This window comes from Mobula hypostoma, chromosome 24, assembly GCF_963921235.1.
Source record: "Mobula hypostoma chromosome 24, sMobHyp1.1, whole genome shotgun sequence".
Lineage (NCBI taxonomy): Eukaryota > Metazoa > Chordata > Chondrichthyes > Myliobatiformes > Myliobatidae > Mobula > Mobula hypostoma.
In genome coordinates, this window is record NC_086120.1 from 19,145,724 (window position 1) to 19,165,474 (window position 19,751).

General features: G+C 42.4%; 1 protein-coding gene across 1 annotated transcript in view; it reads right to left on the bottom strand.

Moving 5' to 3' along the window:
* The window catches only part of grin3bb (glutamate receptor, ionotropic, N-methyl-D-aspartate 3Bb), a 103,364-nt gene that overhangs the window by 10,484 nt on the left and 73,129 nt on the right, over positions 1 to 19,751 (bottom strand). Inside the window, exons 4-5 of the mRNA XM_063032013.1 lie at positions 3,880 to 4,025; positions 829 to 944 (exon numbers count right to left, since the gene is read on the bottom strand). Coding sequence (XP_062888083.1) covers positions 829 to 944; positions 3,880 to 4,025 — 262 coding nt within the window. The remainder of the gene's footprint in view (positions 1 to 828; positions 945 to 3,879; positions 4,026 to 19,751) is intronic.

A 19,751-nucleotide genomic window follows, 5' to 3' on the forward strand; every position in this document is an offset into this window, starting at 1 on the left:
GCCTGAGGGAAGAAGCTGTTTCCTATCCCAACAGTTCTTGTCCTAATTCTTTGGCACCTCCTGCCTGATGGTGGGAGGGGGAGTCAAAGAAATTGTGAAACGGATAAGAGGGATCATTGACACTGCATACACAGCACTCCTGATAAATATCTGATGGGTAGAAGAGAGACTCCAATGATCCTCTCGGAAGTCCTCACAATCCCTTGCAGTCAAATATCTTGCAATTCCTGTACCAGCACACCTCAATCTCCTCAGGAAGTGGACACGCTGCTGTGGTGTTGAGGGACCAGGTGAGATCATCTGTAAAGTGCAATCCTGGAAAGACGGTGCTCCAACTCTCTCCACAGAGGGGTCGTGTACGTGCAGTGAGAGTGGTCAGCCTGCACCTTGCTAAAGTCCACAATCATCTCTTTGGTCTTGTCCACATTGAGACTCAAGTTGTTGTGCTCGCACCATTCAACCAGCTACTGTACCTCCCCGGTTTACGCTGTCTCAACAGCGTTGCTGACGAGGCCAACCATTGTTGTGTCATCAGCGACCTTGATGATTCCGTTTGAACAGGATCTAGCAGCGCAGTCGTGAACGAACAATGCGACAGCAGTGGGCTGAGCATGGAACCCTGGGAGCGCCGATGCTCAGCACGGTGAATATTTCTGCCAACACAGACTAACTGTGGCCTTTCTGGCACAAATCCCAAGATGCAGTTACAGAAAGACGTTTTGAGACCCAATGAGGACAGTTTACGCACTAGTGTCAAAGGAATGATCACATTAAATGCTGATCTGAAGTCTCGCCTTGAACACAATTTCCAGAAGAGCACCTTCTTACCTTCAATCGCAAATGGCTTGCCCACTGTTATCAGCTTGCACTCAGCGTCAATGGATACCTCGTAATCCAACAGTGCCTTGTCCATGATAAATGCATCCAGTTTTGAGGGGTCAGTCCTGCAATTCAAAACATCAGGTATTAAGGTTGAATTTTATCTCGATATAACAGTGAACCTTAGATTCCCAACTTCTCTTGCTGGGTCCTGCTGTATTATTTAATCTCAGATGAATCAGCAGGTCAGTCGCATTATGTCATGTGTTTTATATAAGCAGCCAAGGACAAGTTTCCCAACTGACATCTCAGTTTAGCATTGACAGAGTGTCCTGGGTTGGAGAGGCCAGCCATTGAACAAATTATTAATTCCCAATTCTCTCACACAAAGATCTATATTTAAAAGAAAACATTTTTTCCTGGTCATTAAAGAAACGATGGTTCAGGAGTTGCCAGACGCTGCAGTTTACTGAATGTTATCTTGGGAAACTCTAAGTCCATATTAAATAGACTGAAAACTGGGCAAAAACATAACAACCCCAAGGGTGGGTCTCTGTGGGAAGGCAAAGCTTTCATGTAAAATATTCAATTTTATTCAATGTATTTAATAATGTTATGAAGTATGCCAACTATTTGGGGATTTTAAAATGTGATTCTGACAATATTATTTTGATAGTGACAAAGCATTTGGAGGAAATGGCCCAGATTTTGCAGTCAGTAGGGAAGCAATGGTCCTTGTGATTATCAGTAAGGCCATGGATCGTGGTAAAAATGGAGTGGCATAGATAGTGAGGCTAGACCCAGGGATTAGAGTTGGGGAGAGACCATGTGGGGCTAAGGTGAGGATGGAACCACATCCAGAGGTGGTGCGTGGTGGACTAGGGCTGCAGGTGTGAAATGTAATTGTGTGGCATCACACTTGGGATCAGGAAAGATAAGGGAAGGGGCAGGATCAGCCAGACACAAGTGAAGTCCAGGAATATGGGCAGTGGGAGAGAGTAATGGGAGCAGACAATAACAGATTAGAGGAGGTCTTCCCTGGAGGAAGACAAATGCTTCAGACTCCACTGCAGCAGACCAGGCAAGCCTGTTCCTTTGGACAAAACCTAATTCAACCCTCAACCCTCAAGGTCTGTTCAGCATGAATGACTGTCACAATGTGTGGGCCAAGTGAACTTCAGACAGTGGCTTCAAAACATGTTCTGCACACTCCTCCATTAATGCTCACGCACGACACCCTCTGTGCTGGCACTACACTGTAGAAATGTGTTTTGTGTGCACAGAGCATGTGATCTCATTTCACGGTTGTGGCTCAAGTAAAATTCACCAGAGTGCACACCAGAAACATTATGTCACACCAGAAAGTTTTAGCCTCTGTAATTTAAATCAGCATCTATAAATGATATGTCTATCATCCACAGAAGGAAGTTGGGAAAGAAAGAAAAGAGTGAAAGGGAAAGAAAAGAAAGAATCTGGTGAAAAGTTCAGATCCTCAATGTTAATGTAAATTTGAAGGAATAAGAGTCTGCCCCAGATTTGCATATTTTGGAATTTCAGTAGTTAGAAGCAGGTGTCTAAAAAAGATTACATTTGTGGTAAAGAGTCCACAGTGCAGTGTGTGGGGCTCTGGGCAAACCAGACAGCTATTTTCACAGCTGCACAACAGCTCCAGGGACCTGGGCTCAGTCCTGACCTCAGATGCTGTCTGTTTTGAATGTGAATGTCTTCTCGGCGACCACTTGAGTTTCCTCCAGATGGTCTGGCTCCCTCCCAAGTCCTAAGGACATGACAAGTAGTTGATTGCCCACTGTAAATTACCTCCTAGAGTAGGCTAATAGCAAATAGGAATCTGGCGGGCTTGATAGCAAATAAGCTGGTGAGATGCAGAAAAACAAGGAGAGAGCAAATGCAGTTAATGAGATTGTTCTATTAGAAGCCAGTATTGTCACCGGGGTGCTGAGTGATTTCCTTTAGCGTCATCAAATGTATTAAGAACAATTTAGGTATGTAAGTTGTCTTGAAGTTTTTAGAGAGTCAGTGAACCAACTGCTGGTCTCAGTGCTTGCATTTCGTTTACAAAGAGGGAAAAAGCTGTAGGATGGAGAAAGGTATCAATGGATCTTCAGATGTGCCTAGAATTGCCACGCGGGTTTCAATTCAGAGAAGTGTGAGGTAAGGTCTTTGTAGGGAGAAAGCAAGGCAAACAGATGCATAATAAATGCCAGGATGCTACAGGGTAGATGTACAGACAGCCAGAGAGTATGCAGATGCCTTTCTTTATCAGCAAGGCATTACAAAATGCAAGAATAGCTAGATTCCCCTACAACTGCATAAAACACTAATTAGACCACAGCTAGCATGTTGGATTTTGGTCCCCACACTACAGGAAGAATATATTAAAACTGTGCATTCAAAATTATGGTTATTGCCAAGACTGGAAAATGTAAGTAACAAGAACTGAAAGTCCAATGTTTCCTTCAGAACAGAGAAGGCTGAGAGGAGATTTAGTTGAAGTAGATGAGATTCTGGGGTCCAAGATAGGAATGGCTGGAAAAGGTGCCAAGAGGACAATAAACTTGATAGACAGAGGTATGGAACTGCCTGCAGGACCGCTCACTGCTTTCAAAAAATAATTAAGGTAAGTAACAAAACAAAGCCCAAGAACTAGAGACTGTAAGTAAACTGGGTGGTCTTTCAATTGACATGGACACAAGGGTCTTTTTCTGTGGCGTAAGTAATTTTATATTGAACATGCTTATGCTGGCATTCTCTGAGGAAATGTTTCAAAGGAATGCAAATCTTCATCAATTACAGGATTTTTAATAAATTGTAGGCTGTAAATAACATTCCATTCGGCTGACAGGAGCCTCACAATGGCTCCAGCCATATGGAAATTAAATCAGCTTGACAGGTCAATCACTTTGCCAATTCTACACAATTTGCCTATTTGTTATTGAATTCAATCATTTGCTAGAATTTCCATTTCTTGGCAGTGGACATAAAATGCTAGATTGACAAGGATACACGGTTCTATGATAATTGGGTTGTCAGGTTGCTTACTTCAGATGAGCCACCCCGTCAAGCGTTGTTGGAACATTGAACCTTCTTGTGTATTCGTACATCTCGGGAAAACTCTTCTTCATGTAGTCCTCTGCACTGCTCTCCCGCACTGTCCCAAAGTGAAACCCCTGAGATGGATGGTGTAGCTGAATAACAAATATAACAGAACTGAAATTAGTCTTTGTATCGCCTTTCCTCCACGCAGGACGAAGTGGGGAGGGGGAACACAGCACCAGCAGAACCCCCAGTGATCACTTTATACGTTAAGAACATGGGCACTCTGGATCATAGATTTGTTCACAATAAGAACAGGCCATTCAGCCCACTATAATCTATGCTGACCATCATGCCTATCTATACAAATCCCCCTTGTTGCCATTAATTCCATATCCCTCTACATTGCTCTTTCAAGCACTGTCCAAAAGGCTCTTAAATGTTTTAACTGTTCCTGCCTCCACCACCTCTTCTGGCAGCTCATTCCAGATACCAGCTGTTCTTTGTGTGAAAAATGTACCCCCCAGATTTCCCTTAAACCTCCTCCATCTCACATTAAACTTATGCCCTCCAGATTAACCTCTATCATGTCACCTCTCAGTGGGGGCGTGGGTTTGGTATAGGATCTCTCCGAGAATCTGCCGCCTCATCACTGCACCTTCACAGTTGATCACAGTAAGTTGATCACAGCAGAGCAGGAGAACACCTAAACAAGTTCAGTAGGTCTTTGGTTCAGAAAGATCTGCTGTAGGTGGCTTTGGTTCTCTCTGTAGTGAAGCTCAGGTCCATTAGAATGACACTTTCTAACAGTTTAAGAGCCAAGAGGAAATGTTGCAGCAATATAGGACCCTGGTCAGACCTCACTGTGCTCAATTCTGGTCACCTCACGATAGGAAGGATGTGGAAGCCATAGAAAGGGTGCAGAGGAGATTTACAAGAATGTTGCCTGGATTGGGGAGCATGCCTTATGAGAATAGGTTGAGTGAACTCAGCTTTTTCTCCTTGGAGCGACGGAGGATGCAAGGTGACCTGATAGAGGTGTATAAGATGATCAGAGGCATTGATCATGTGGATAGTCAAAGGCTTTTTCCCAGGGCTGAAATAGCTAGTATGAGAGGGCACAGTTTTAATGTGCTTGGAAGGAGGTACAGAGGAGATGTTAAGGGTAAGTTTTTTACACAGAGAGTGGTGAGTGCATGGAATGGGCTGCTGGTGGCAGTGGTGGAGGCGGAAACGATAGGGTATTTTAAGAGACTCCTGGATAGGTGCATGGAGCTTAGAAAAATAGAGGGCTATGAGTAACCTTAGGTAATTTCCAAAGTAAGGACATGTTCGGCACAGCATTGTGGGCCGAAGGGCCTGTATTGTGCTGTAGATTTTCTATGTTTCTACCTCCGGCAGTTCCTCAGTTTATACCAAATGTTGAACATTCCTATAAGCATTCTGAAACAGGAACATAGAGTGGAGGGTTATGCAAGATACCAACCTCCACTGATGGGCTATTGCCCAGTGTTTTGCTTTTAAAGGACCTTTTATGAATGGCCTTTTGCAGCTTTCTGTGACCTCACACCTCATCCCAAGGCTCTTGATTTCTTACCACAAACAAGAGAGATTCTGCAGATGCTGGAAATCTGCAACACACACAAAATGTTGGAGAAACTCAGCAGGCCAGGCAGCATCTATGGAAAAAAGTACAGTTGATGTTTTGGGCTCTTGATTTCTTTCTTTGATCCTCTGTCTATCCCATCCATCTCCACTCCACTATAAGTGGCCAAGTCTTGAACAATCTTGGCGTTATTCCTGGATTCTTTCCTCAAATGCCTTGATCTCTTGCTCTACCTTTAAAACCTTCTAACTGCCTTCCTTTTTGATCTTTGCAGGTTCTCAGAGCTGCATGCTAGTTACTGTGTCACTCTTAGAAAGGCATAACTAGTATAGCTTTGTTAAAAAAAAGCTGAGGAGTAGATTTAAGAGGTGGGGGGAGGAGAGAGGGGAACACCAGATTGGAAGACCGCTTCACCGAGCACTTCGCTCTGTCCGCCAGAACATGCGGGAGCTCCCATTGCCCACCCATTTTAATTCCACTTCCCATTCCCATTCCAATATGTCCATCGATGGCCTCCTTCACTGTTGTGATGAGGCCACACTTAGGTTGGAGGAGCAACACCTTATATGGAATATAAGCTACCCCTCCAACCTGATGACATAAATACCGATTTCTCAAACTTCTGGTAATGCCCCCTACCCCACCCCTCACCATTTCTCATCCCCCTTTTCCCTCTCTCACCTTACCTCCTTGCCCGCCTATCACCTCCCTCTGGCGCTCCTCTCCCCCGCCCCCCCTTTTCTTTGTTCATGTTTCACCTATCACCTGGTGTTTCTCTCTCCCCTCCCCTACCTTGTAAATCTATTGCTCAGCCTTTTTTCTCCAGCCCTGCGAAGGGTCTGGGCCCGAAACGTCAACTGTGCATTTTTCCATAGATGCTGCCAGGCCCGCTGAGTTCCTCCAGCATTTTTCGTGTGTTGCTCGGATTTCCAGCATCTGCAGATTTTCTCTTGTTTGTGATAGCTCAGGTAGCTTATGAATTGTCATTGTAGTCCCAGATATTCCTGCTGCATGCTGAAACGTTAAGTGTTTATAGAGTTTAGAAGCGGTGGAAAGGTGCCTGATCTAGCCACAGTCAAGCCTGATCTTGTCCACCCTGACATCCACATGTCCACTTTCAAACAAATGCCTGTGAACATAGGGCAAGAAGTAGACAGTTGGCAGGTTGGGACAGCATGATACTGCTGCCTCCACACCAACCTGGGTTCAATCCTGACTTCTGTGTGGAGTTTGCATGTTTCCGGGTGACTCCAGGGACTCCCCCACATCCATAAAATGTTGGTAGATTAATCGGGCACTATATATTGCCCCTGGTGAATAGATGAATGGTGAACTTGGGGACGGAGGGGTAGTAGATGGGAGGAGTTGATGAAATGGGCGAAGGATAGTTACAGAGAAAATTAGTTTGAGAATAGTATTGCTCTGTGTGTTGGCAGAGAATTGTTGGACCACAATAGCTTCCTTCTATGTCATAAGAAAGCTTGGAAATGCAATAAGATTTTCTTCTTCCCTCATAAGTCCAAGAAGCTGAAGTCAATTGGAACAAGCAAAATGGTGTCTAACTAGAATCAGCAAACTGAACACAACCCAGGATAAAACTTGGGGCCTTTGGACCTTTAAAACTCAGTTCCATACTGGATTCAGCCAATTCAACCAACAGGCCAATTCTATTCAGCCCATATAACATCTCACATTTCCAATATCAATCTCTGATAAATATTTACAAGACGAGCCTCTAGTAACTTCTAATATGATTTATCTAATCTATCACTAGCAAGTTACCTAACCATTGTGTTGATCACTCAATATCTAGTACATTCATATTCCTGCAAATTTTCATTATTCCAGTTGTATTGTTTTACTCGGTTATCTCTGGGCCTGTGATTGAAGTTTGGCCATGGTGAGACATGCTGATTATATCATAGAGTAGCACAGGTCTTTCAGACTTTATGTCTACACTGCAGAGTTGCTCCATATGACTCCCCTGCTGAATGCCATTTTCTTGCTTTGCTGTTAATATTCTTTTTTTTCCACGCAACTACCAAATTCCCTTCAGAGAGTCTATGGATTATAATTCAGCAACAGCTTGTTAGAGAGTAGTTTGCAATCTTAGTCAAGATCTATGTTTAGCAACCCTTTGAATAATTTTGAGGTCTTCCTAAATCTTAAACCTTTCATTATTTTCTCATTCACCCGTGTAACAATTTATCGTATTTTATCTTATGCTAACTTTTAAGGTTATCACATAAGCTACATTTTAGTGACAAAAGGTCCAACTTCTTAAATATCTTCCCATAATTAAAAGCATTAATCTCTGTAGTAAGTGCAACTCCTGAGAGATGATATTTTGCTGCTCACCATTGCATTGCAGAAGTCAGGAATAGCTTCACTGATAAAGTGGAGAACCTTTGATTTTTCGATTTATGCCACTTCAGTGTTCACGTAAAAGAGGGTCCTTGTTGAGCTTTCTGTTGAAGATAAGGGTTGGGATTCACAGAGGCCCTTACAGATATGCCCCCTGCACTCTCCTGCCAGGAGTGCCACCTGCTTTGTCAGATATCTTCCTCCAGTTTTTAAAACTCATTTCAGATTTCTTGAATCTGGAAACACTGCTGTTTTAATAGGTTTTCTTCTGTCATTTCTGGCAACTTAATTCCAAGGAGGTGTCTGTTAAATCCACTTGGGAGTTGGCTTATAGCAATCTCATTTTGGTTCTGTCGATCTGAGGTTTTGTCCTGCAGTGAATTGTCCAATACTTTGCACAGGGCAGCAAGAGAGATATGACTAACAGTTTAAATAAAATTCATTTTGAGCCTTCTGCGTTACTTAATGCTGGGTTTCCCATGAGTGAACACCAGCTGACAAGATTCAGACCAATCTGGCTGTAAATCTCAACTGAGATGATTCTTTGAGTGTTGCCCAATGTTGAGGTTATCTGGGTGAGCTATACACCAGGGACACTGCCAGATTACACATAATTCTCTGAATACAGACCATAAAGTTCAATTCCCTTTGGTCTCTTCCACAATATTTATGGTCCTTTCACAAAGATCATCAAAGTACCCCATAATTAATAGGTTTTAATTGAAAAACACAGGAGATTCTGCAGATGCTGGAAATCCTGAGCAACACACATAAAATGCTGGAGGAACTCAGCAGGTCACGCAGCATCCATGGAGGGGAATAAACAGTTGACTTTTTGGGCTGAGACCCTTCATCAGGGTTGGAAAGAAAGCCAGAATAAGAAGGTGAGGGAAGTGGAAGGAGTACAAGCTACCTGGTGACAGGTGAGATAGGTGAAGGAGAAGATGGGTGGTGGGGGAGGGGGGATGAAGTGAAATGCTGGGAGGGGATAGGTGGAAGAGGTCAAGGGCTTAAGAAGAAGGAATGTATAGGAGCGGACAATGGACCATGAAAGAAAGGGAAGGAGGATGGGAACCACAGGGAACTGCTAATCTGAAATAAAACCAGAGCCCATTTTCAACCTGAAATATTTTCTCTTACTATAGATGCTGCCTGGCCCACTGAATCCTTCCAGTGTGTTCTATTTTTATTTCAGGGTAACCTGCAGCACTGCTATAACACCATGAAAATTAGGCTCCTATCTTTCAGAAATCATTTCTAAAAGGAATTTACTTGCGTTTCTACAAGTGATTATATTGAAGACTCCAGTGTTTGAACTTGCCGTGGAGAGCTCTAGATTTCCTCAACTTCACTAAAAACAAAATTATCTGAAGGCTCTCCAATGTTTCTAGAATCACATGAAAATTCTGTCCCTAGAAGTCTATAAGCAGTTAGAGGGTGACAAGATGAGGTTTCTTGGCCTATTCCAGCGTTTATTGCAAAGTGTGTGCTACATTTCTAACCAGCTGTCATCATGTTCCCTTTTACAAAATGTTGAAATCGAACCCACTTCCACCACATCCATTGTCTGTACATTGCACACTCGTATGACCCTCTGAGTGAAAAAGCTCCCCCCATGTTCCCCTTAAACATTTCACTTTTCACCCTTAACCCATAATCTCTTGGTCTAGGTTCACCCAACCATAGTGGAAAAAGCCTGCTTGCATTTACCCTATCTCTCTATAATGAATTATCAATATGAACTTAAGCAGCTTCCACTGGTATCCTGAACAGTAAACTCCACTAATTCCTGACCATTCTACAAGAACAATATTCATCACCTTTATGAAAAATAAGAGTAAAAATACTTCTTTAATATGTTGATGGTGGTTCAGCCCTATTGTCTCCTAATCAAACCAGCTGAAGCTCACAGACCAGAATCATGTTGGGCTTTAGTTCTCAAGTGCAGATCCACAAGGGCATAAACTTGGTCTTAATAGGCTTGGACTAGGGAGGAGATAAATCAAACGACATTATTGCTTCTATTCATATCCATGCCTTTCCCAGAGAGTACTGAAGAATGAAGAATAGTCCCTTGGGTGTAGTACTGAAGAAAGTCTGGTCCTATGGCAAAGTACCCCAGGAAGGAAGCATTGATACAAGAAGTGAAGGGCACAGGTCAAGACACACGTTATAAAAAGCTGAAGTATTCTGCTGAATGAACACAAGAGATTCTGCTGATGCTAGAAACCCAGAGTAACGTGCACAAAATGCTGAAGGAACTCAGCAAGTCAGGCAGCTTCTGGGCACCATGGTAACACAGTGGTTAGCATAATGCTATATTACAGCTCGGAGTCTCAGATTTTGGAGTTCAGTTCCAGCGTTCTCTGTAAGTAGTTTGTATGTCCTTCCCTTCAGCGCTTGGGTTTCCTCCAAGTGCTTTGGGGTCCTCCCACTTTCCAAAAGATGTACTGGTTAGTAGGCTAATTGGTCATTGTAATTTGTTAAATAGATGGGTTGCTGGGTGGTGTGGCTTGATGGGCTAAAAGGGTCTGTTCACTTCGTATCTCTAAATAAATCTAGGGTGGGGAATAAACAGTCAATATTTCAAGCCAAGATCCTTCAGGACTGGAAAGGAAGTGGGCGGGGGAAGAATTCTTCCCCCTTCCCTTCCAGTACCGATGAAGGGTCTTAGCCCAAACCATTGATTGTTTATTCTCCTCCACAGATGCTGCCTGACCTGCTGAGCTCCTCCAGCATTTTGTGTGTGTTAATTGTGCTAAAAGCAAAAGTCTAGGTAGGCTATTTGTTTTTTTCTTTGGACCGGAAAGCTAACAAGAGACATAAATGAGATTTTTTTTTAAATATGAGGGATTTAGATATAGAAGGTAGGATTCAGCAGGATGGCTGTTTCTCGACTTGTGAGCAGACTGCCTCTCCCTCTGGTTCTATCAAATGAGCTTAGCTAAGTTCAGTATTGGGAGAGTTAGGTTATATAAGCTTTTGCTAATCTTGATCTCAGGATACTCAGTGGAGTAGGACAAAAAGAACAACTTTACAAATCTGTGTGTACCTGAGCTCTGGATGCATAATGCCCAAATTAGTGTCTGAAATGAGACATCATTTTTACCAGAGAACTCACAATCCTTCGTTATACGAAATAGTACAGAATAATGAAAATTTAACAACTGCTTACTGGACCATTAGCCTCAAGGGCAACTTCTATCCCACTGTTATAAGACTATTTCCTAGCTAAATAGCATGGATTCTTGTCCACAGAATGGTATGATCTTGCACCTTATTGTCTACCTGCGTTTTGCACTTTCCATGCAACTGTAACATTTTATTCTGCATTGTTATCGTTTTCCCTCAAATCACTGATGTGAAGAAATGATCCATAAGAGAGCATGCAAAACTAAACTCTCAACTGTACCTTGGTATACGTGACAATAATAAATTAATTTCCCAATTTAAATTTTATAAACTCCAAAATGTGATATGGAACTTGTATGCATCATGGGTTTTATAGAGACCATTTCTGGGGGTCACATTCAGAAAACTGAATCTTAGGACAATAACATCAGTGGTAATGGTTTATATAGACATAGGAGAAAGGAGCCTTGGAAGTGGAAATGTTCAGAAGAAATAAGCAGTCTTAGGAAGGATATAGATTTAAAACTCATCCCCGAATCAAAGGAGATGCAGATTGCAAATGGGCTGTGGGTAGCTGAGGAAGAGACGTGAGTTTCTGGCCACAGCCAACCACATTAGCTTCAGTTTTTTAATGGAAAATCAAGGATATCAAGCAGGATGGGAGGAAGATATTGCAATGACCTACAGTGTCTGTGGTTCTTGCTCAGTAACAAGTTCCTTATATTTTGCATTTTTGGTAAGAGTAGGGCCATTTTAAATGTCAGAGGCTGTCCACTGGAAAGGAATAGGGGATTATTGATACATTGAAGTGATTATTACAAAGTCAACTGTGACTAATCTGAGGTACCATAATCATCATACAAGTTCAAGTTTATTGTCATCTGACTGTACATATATACAACCAAACAAAATAACGCTCTTCCAGTCCACAATACATATATCACCCACAGCACTTAAACCAAACTATTACCACAAATAAGTGAATAAAATATAATTGAAATTGCATGTGAAGTGTGCAACCAGGTAAACAGTAAACAGCTCACTGTCCTAGTGACGAGACCGCGGTGGTGGCAGGCTATTCATTAGTCTCACAGCCTGGGGAAAGAAGCTGTTACCCCAGTCTTGCAGGCCTGATCCTAATGCTCTTCCTTCCTGATGGTAGTAAGTCAAAGAGATTGTGAGATGCCATGCAGATTCCGTACCACGCAATGATGCAGCCAGACAGGACAAACTTGATGGTGCTCCGGTAGAAAGCTGTTATAATGGGAACGGGGAGCCTTGCACTCCTCGATCTCCTCAGAGAGTGTAGACACTGCTGAGCTTTCTTGACTAATGAAGATCCAAACCAAGGAACTTCGTGTTCTTCACTATCCTAGCGGAAGGACCATTAATGTTCAATGGAGAGTGGTTGAACTATGCCTTCCTGAAGTCCACAATCATCTCTTTTGTCTTGTCCATTCAGAAACTCAAGTTGTTGTTCTCACATAATGTGAAAAACCTCTCTACCTTCCCTCTATATGGCAATTCATCATTGCTGCCGATGAGGCCAACTACTGTGGATCAACAGCGATAATTCACCAGGCGGGTTGTAGTAAGTGACAATCTCCAAATGAGATCCTTTCAATAGTTCCAGTTAATATCAGAGAAATATATACAATATACACGCTGAAATTCTTGTTCTTTGCAGACCCATTCTTTCCAGGTGAATGCTGGGAAATGGTCAGTTACCAACATTGAGGGAATAATGACTGCCAAAAGGCAAAACTGAAGTTTGTGTGTGAATGTTGGCAGTAGCAGGGGTATTGGATTGGGTAAGCAGACAGTAGGGAAAGGATTGAGAGTTGGAGCACACCACAGAGGAATTAGGAAAATGCTTATCCTGAAGACGTTGAACAGATGTTGTAGGTTGAGAGATATGAATAATGAGGAAGCTTTAGTAATAGTCTTCAGTGAAGAATTCAACAGGAGAAAAGGTCTAGTAGATTCCACAATCAAAATTGTCGTTCTGCGTCAGAAATAATGCTGATCCTCTGGTTGGGAACGCTATGGTAAACAGGTTGGGGACAACTTGACAGTGTTGTTAAGAAGGCATATGGTATGTTAGCATTCATCAGCCGTGGGATTGAGTTAAAGAGCTGTGAAGTAATATTACAGCTATATAAGACCTTGGTCAGACCCCACTTGGAGTACTGGGTTCAGTTCTGGTCACCTCACTACAGGAAGGATGTGGATACTATAGAGAGAGTGCTGAGGAGATTTACAAGGATGTTGCCTGGATTGGAGAGTGGACCTTATGAGAATAAATTGAGTGAACTTAGCCTTTTCTTCTTGGAGTGATGGAGGATGAGAGGTGACCTGATAGAGGTGTATAAGATGATGAGAGGCATTGATCATGTGGATAGCCAGAGGGTTTTTCCCAGGGCTGAAATGGCTAACATGAGGGGGCATAGTTTTAAGGTGCTTGGAAGTTGGTACAGAAGGGATGTCAGGGGTAAAGTTTTTCATACAGAGAGTGGTGAGTGCATGGAATACACTGCCAGCGATGGTGGTTGAGATGGATACAACAGGGTCTTTTAAGAGGCTCTTAGATGGGTGTGTGGGGCTTAGAAAAATAGAGGGCTATGTAGTAGGCAGTTTCTAGAGTAGGTTACCTGATTGGCACAACATTGTGGGCTGAAGGGCCTGTAATGTGCTGTGGATTTCTATGTTCCAAGAACCAAGCAGGAAAAACTAGAAGAAACTGCAAGGCAGTCTCATGTCAATGCACTGTAATGGTGGCTATTGAAGCCCAATTGTACCAAATGTGATTTGTTCTTATGGTTATCAGGAAACAGATGATATTGCACAGAAATCTACTTTAGTAGAAAAATAATACTCTGAAAATTATGAGCAAGATCACAATGCATTTAGCGACAGGACCCTTTGATTCATTTGAGTACACTGAGTACACTTTGAGCATCCAATTGCTTTTTAAATGATTCCGAAATTTTAATTTCTGCTGCTGCTACTCTGTCTGGAAATCCATGCAACATACACTCCTACCTGAGTATGATCCATGAGAAATGTACTTGGAGATCAATTTGCTACTTGAAAACAAATTACTGCTTTTGGTTAATATGCATCAAAATCTATAATAGGATTTGAAAAATCAATAATAGTGTTTGAATGTTCTGTTTCTATAGAATGGGAAGGGATTGATGAGCATTAGATAAAGATCCCTTATTGTGGAAATTGCCTGCCTCATAAAGTGGAGATAGAACCTTTTTTGTCATTGATAAGTGAATTCATATCAAGGAAGGAAAACCAATGTTCAGTAAATAATTCTACCAGGTTCATGCATCTGGATGTTGGCTCTCTGTTACAGATATCATAAATCTTATGGAGAGCTGGTGCAGAAGAGTCTTCAGTTCCAGAACTACCTAGAACAAAAATAAATGGATTTTGGGGAGGACTTTAAATAGCATCAATCTTCAGGGCTAAACCTATTGCTCTACTCAACGTAGTGGAACTTCAGTTGGAGTAGCACAGAAGCATTGCACCAACTATTTCTAGGTAAGGTTTGGCAGAACCAAACATACTTATCTCAGGAAATGCCTTTAAAATTTTCCTTTTGCCAAATTTCCCCTTAATAATTCAATTCTCCACAAAGCTTAAATCTACTTCAAATTCACACATCTGGGAATGTATTTATCATACTTCTGGAAAGGATGCAACAAAATGCCTGTCATTTTGATTATCCAAAACATTTTCCCCTGTCACAGCTGCCTTTATATTAACTACTCTTCTGCCTCTTCCTATTATGTCCACAGTATCATTTTCTGCTCCTTCTAATCCCCTAAATGCAAACAGCACTCACAAAAACGCTGCCCTCCTTGGTTCTCATTTGTGTTGAAATTTAAGAGACAGCATCATTCCTACTCCACTTATCCTTCATCGCTCCTGCACACTACAGGTTTATAAAAGTCAAGCTTGTTGTCACTTAAACATTGATCCCTGATTTTGGCTTGGCTTCCCACATCTTTTTATTTTCAAAATACCTTAGCTGCATAGCTTTATGATATGAACTTTCATCGCTCCCAAGCCCTGGATTCTCAATTTGTAAACTGTGAAGCTAAAGGAGAGGCAAGACTGAAATGGTAAATGTGCAGACATCGACGAATACATATCTACTGTTTATTTTGAATCCTCTCTACAAATGCATCCTATCTTCTCAACACACTCCGCAATCCCATCTCCTTCGAGGAATGTGCCTAACTGTCCTGAATCTCAGTTTATATAAACACTGGTCAATCCCTTCCCACATTCAGTATTCTACAGCATGGCTATTCGCAGTTCCCTGTTCCACTCGCTGTATACATTTATGACTGTGTGGCTAAGCACAGCTCCGATGCCATATTCAAGTTGAGGGGGGATTTAGGGGACCGATGCTTTTGTTGCATTTCGTGCAGGGTGAGTGGGGGTTTGGGGGTTGACGATCGTGTTGCTGTTCTTTTTTGTGCAGTGAGGCTGAGAACGCTGTTTCTCTCCACGGTTTTTCTTCGTTTCGTGGCTATCTGGAGGAGAAGAATCTTAGAGTTGTATATTGCATACATAGATAATAAGTGAACCTTTGAAGTTTGCTGATGGCACCACAGTCACAAGCCAAATCAAAGGTGATGACGAATTGAAATTCTGGCTGAGAGGTGCCATTACAACATTTCACTCAATGTCAGCAGAGCCAAGGAGCTGATTATAGACTTCAGGAGGAGGAAGACAGAGGTCCACGAGCCAGTCCTTATCAGAGGATCAGAGGTGGAGTGGGTCAGCAACTTTCAATTCCTCGGTGTTATTATTTTGGAGGAGCTGTCCTGGACCCTGCACGTAAGTGCAATTACAAAAAAAGCAGGCAGGCCCTCTGCTTCCTTAGGAGTTTACAAAGATTCAGCATGACATCTAAAACTTGGACAAACTTCTACGGATGTGTAGTGGAGAGTATATTGATAGGCTGCATCACAACCTGGGATGGAAACAACAGTGCCCTTGAATGGAAAATCCTGAAAAAAATAGTGACTACATCACCGATAAAGCCCTCTCTACCATTGAGCCCATCTACACAAAGCAGTGTCATAGGAAATCAGCATCCATCATCAGTGCCCTCCACCAGCCAGGTCATACTTTCTTCTCAGGAAGAAGGTACAGGCACCTCAGGACTCACACCGCCAGTTTCAGGAACAGTTATTACCTCTCAACTATCAGGCTCTTGAACCAAAGAGGATAATTTCACTCAATTTTACTTGCCGAGTCTTTGAAATGTTCCCAGAACTATGGTCTAATTTTCAAGGACTTTTCATCCCATGTTCTTGATATTAATTGGGTATTTATTTATTAATTATAATTATTCCTTTCTTTTTGTTATTGCACAGTTTGTTATCTTTTGCATGCTGGTTAAATGCCCAAGACATGCAGCTTTTCATTGATTCTATTATGGTTATTACTCTATTATGGATTTATTGAGTATGCCCACAAGAAAATTACTCTCAGGGTTATTTACAGTGGCATGTATGTACTTTAATAATAAAGTTAGTTTGGGTGTAAAGGTTGTCTTGACTCTTCTTCAGCTCCAGACTTACCAATGAGGTTGATATTTCTATGTCTTTGCACTTGCTATGGTAAATGTGGGGAAGAAGAATAGCTTCATATGAGTTTTGATGGGGATCAAAAAATATCAAGAGTTCTTAAACACAAAATATTCTGCATATGCTGGGGTCAAAGCAACATGCACAACACGCTGGAGGAACTCAGCAGGCTGGGCAGCATCAGTGGAAACGAACAGTCAACATTTCGGGCCGAGACCCTTCGTCCTGTTCCTCCAGCGTGTTATGCGTGTTATCAAGAGTTTTTGACTGTTTCAGATGTCTGAGGTCTTTGGACTTGTGATATGGTTAGGTGGGGATATTGGACCTTGGGTTTGTTGCTATGGGGATTTTGGATCTGTTGTCATTTGAGGGAGGAATCAGGGAATTTTACCCTTTGGACATGAGCTCTGTTCCAGTAAGATGGCCTCGTGCTTGGTCACAGTGGTTTCTCCGGGTGAAACGAAAGTGCAAACACGTGTCTTAAATGCTTTTCTTGTGATTGCAAGGCCCTGTTGGACATTGGCAATGCAAAATACCACAAGTCCAGCTCATTGGTTCATTGTAAAAAGTGGCGGCAAGGGAGCTGTGTGGCCTTGGTTGTTGCGCGAACCTGGTCCTCATGATGCAGCATCGCCTGGTACAGCCACCCAGAGGAGGAGGCAGTGGAGACGGTACGGGAGAGAACAGAGTCACGGCCGGTATGCTGGGATTCTATGTTGGCCCCTGCAGGGTTGCTCTCCAGTGTTCACTCCCTGGAAGACAAGCTGGACTGCCTTCGTGTGAGGACAACCCAGCACAAGACAAGTTGATTTGCCTTCATCTGTGCCTGACCCAGCGCAAGACGAGGAATGATGGTGTTCTTGTTCTTGTAGAAATATGGCTCCAGGACAATATCCCATACACTATCAATCTCAGGCCATGCCACTCAGGGACTTGTGCCAATATTATTTTGTAACTGTATGTGCTATTATAACTATATGTATTTTGTTACTGTATGCACTGTGTTTTGCACCATGGTCCCAGAGGAACACTGGTTCATTTAACTGTATACATGCGTATGATTGAATGACAATTAACCTTCAACTTGAACTTGATGACTGTTGCTGAGAAGGTTTTTTTAATTCATTCGTAGGACTCGAGTGTCACATGGTCAACATCTGATTCTTCTTCCAACTGAAAAGGTGAAGGTAGTCAATTTAAGAATGTAAGAAATAAGGTAACCAGCATTCTGCACAGCTCCCAGCCTTGCAAAGGTTCTCCTGCAATCTTACCATGTAAAAAGTTCTAAGAATAGTCCATTAATGATAAAAGAATTCTATTTCCAAGTCAGGATGATGGGAATTTCAGAGGGTATTTGCAGTTGTTTGTTCTCTCTTAATCCTTCTGTGAGACAAATGTTATGGATTTGAAAGCCACTGTTGAGAAATCTTTGGCAAGTTGCTGACATGTCCCTGGAAGACAGGTGACATCTTCAGAGGAGTATCTGGAGAACCACTGTAGTTACATTCACACCGGTGAGCAGCGAGTATTTCATCACAATCCTGATGTGTCATGAGGATGGTGTAAAGGCTCTGGGGTCTCCATTTGTCATATGCTTTGTAAGCATATTGCTTAAGTGCTTAGTCCAGTTAACTTTCAGATTAGCAAAATCAAAATTCAAAGTAAGATTTATTATCAGTATACATACATGTCACCCCAAACAACCCTGGGATTCTTTATCCTGCAGGCATACCTAGCAAATCTATAGAACAGTATCTGTAAACAGCACCAATGAACAACTGAGGCTCTTGTACCCTCTACCTGATGGCAGCAGTGAGAAAAGATGATGATTGATGGAAGACACACACAATATTAATAGTGAGATTTGTTGAATTAAAAGCTCAGTATTTTCAATGGAGCGGATATACACTTCCTCCGACATTAAAATTGGTCATTGTCAACAGTAGAGCAAATATTACCTGGGACCTATCAATCTAAACCTGAATGTTACCCAAATTTTCTTAAATACAGATGCCTGCTGTTTTGTTGTCTGAGGAGATGAGAATGGAAATAAATATCTTGCACTGGTCAGCAAACGCTACAGCTTCTATTTTGAAGATGAAGGAAGTGACGGCAATTAGTTGCATGCCTAACACTGAAACGATTGGAAACGATTGCTCAATTATCTTCATTTGACTCTGGTAAGTAAGAGAGTTTTTTGAATCCCATTCACACTAGCTTTACTTGGTGTTTGGATGTCACACTTAAGTCAAAAGAAGACCTTATATTTGGGCTAGTTACTTCTAGCACTTGTCTCTGTTTGGATCAAAGCGGCATCAAGCTCCAAAGTCAAACACGACTTTATCAAAGTTTTAGTGAGTTCTTGCCAATGAATAATATTGCCAACGACTGCATCCATTACTTTGCTGATTGAAGCTAGGCTATTGGGTGGTAATTAGGTGAATTGACTTCATCCTCTTTTTATAATCAGGATCTATCTGGGCAATCTTCTATATTGTTGCATTGCTGCCAATGTTGTTATTCTGTTGGAACAGTGAAATTAAATGCATGGCTAGTCTACAGCACCAGTCTTTAGCACTCAGCCTAGAAAGTTCGCATGGCTTTCATTGAATCTAGTGCAGTTAGTTAACACACATCAAAGTTGCTGGTGAACGCAGCAGGCCAAGCAGCATCTGTAGGAAGAGGTGCAGTCGACGTTTCGGGCCGAGACCCTTCGTCAGGACTAACTGAAGGAAGAGTGAGTAAGGGATTTGAAAGTTGGAGGGGGAGGGGGAGATCCAAAATGATAGGAGAAGACAGGAGGGGGAGGGATAGAGCCACGAGCTGGACAGGTGATAGGCAAAAGGGGATACTAGAGGATCACGGGACAGGAGGTCCGGGAAGAAAGACAAGGGAGGGGGGACCCAGAGGACGGGCAAGAGGTATATTCAGAGGGACAGAGGGAGAAAAAGGAGAGTGAGAGAAAGAATGTGTGCATAAAAATAAGTAACAGATGGGGTACGACGGGGAGGTGGGGCCTTAGCGGAAGTTAGAGAAGTCGATGTTCATGCCATCAGGTTAGAGGCTACCCAGACGGAATATAAGGTGTTTGGTTTAACAACATCTTATATTCCGTCTGGGTAGCCTCCAACCTGATGGCATGAACATCGACTTCTCTAACT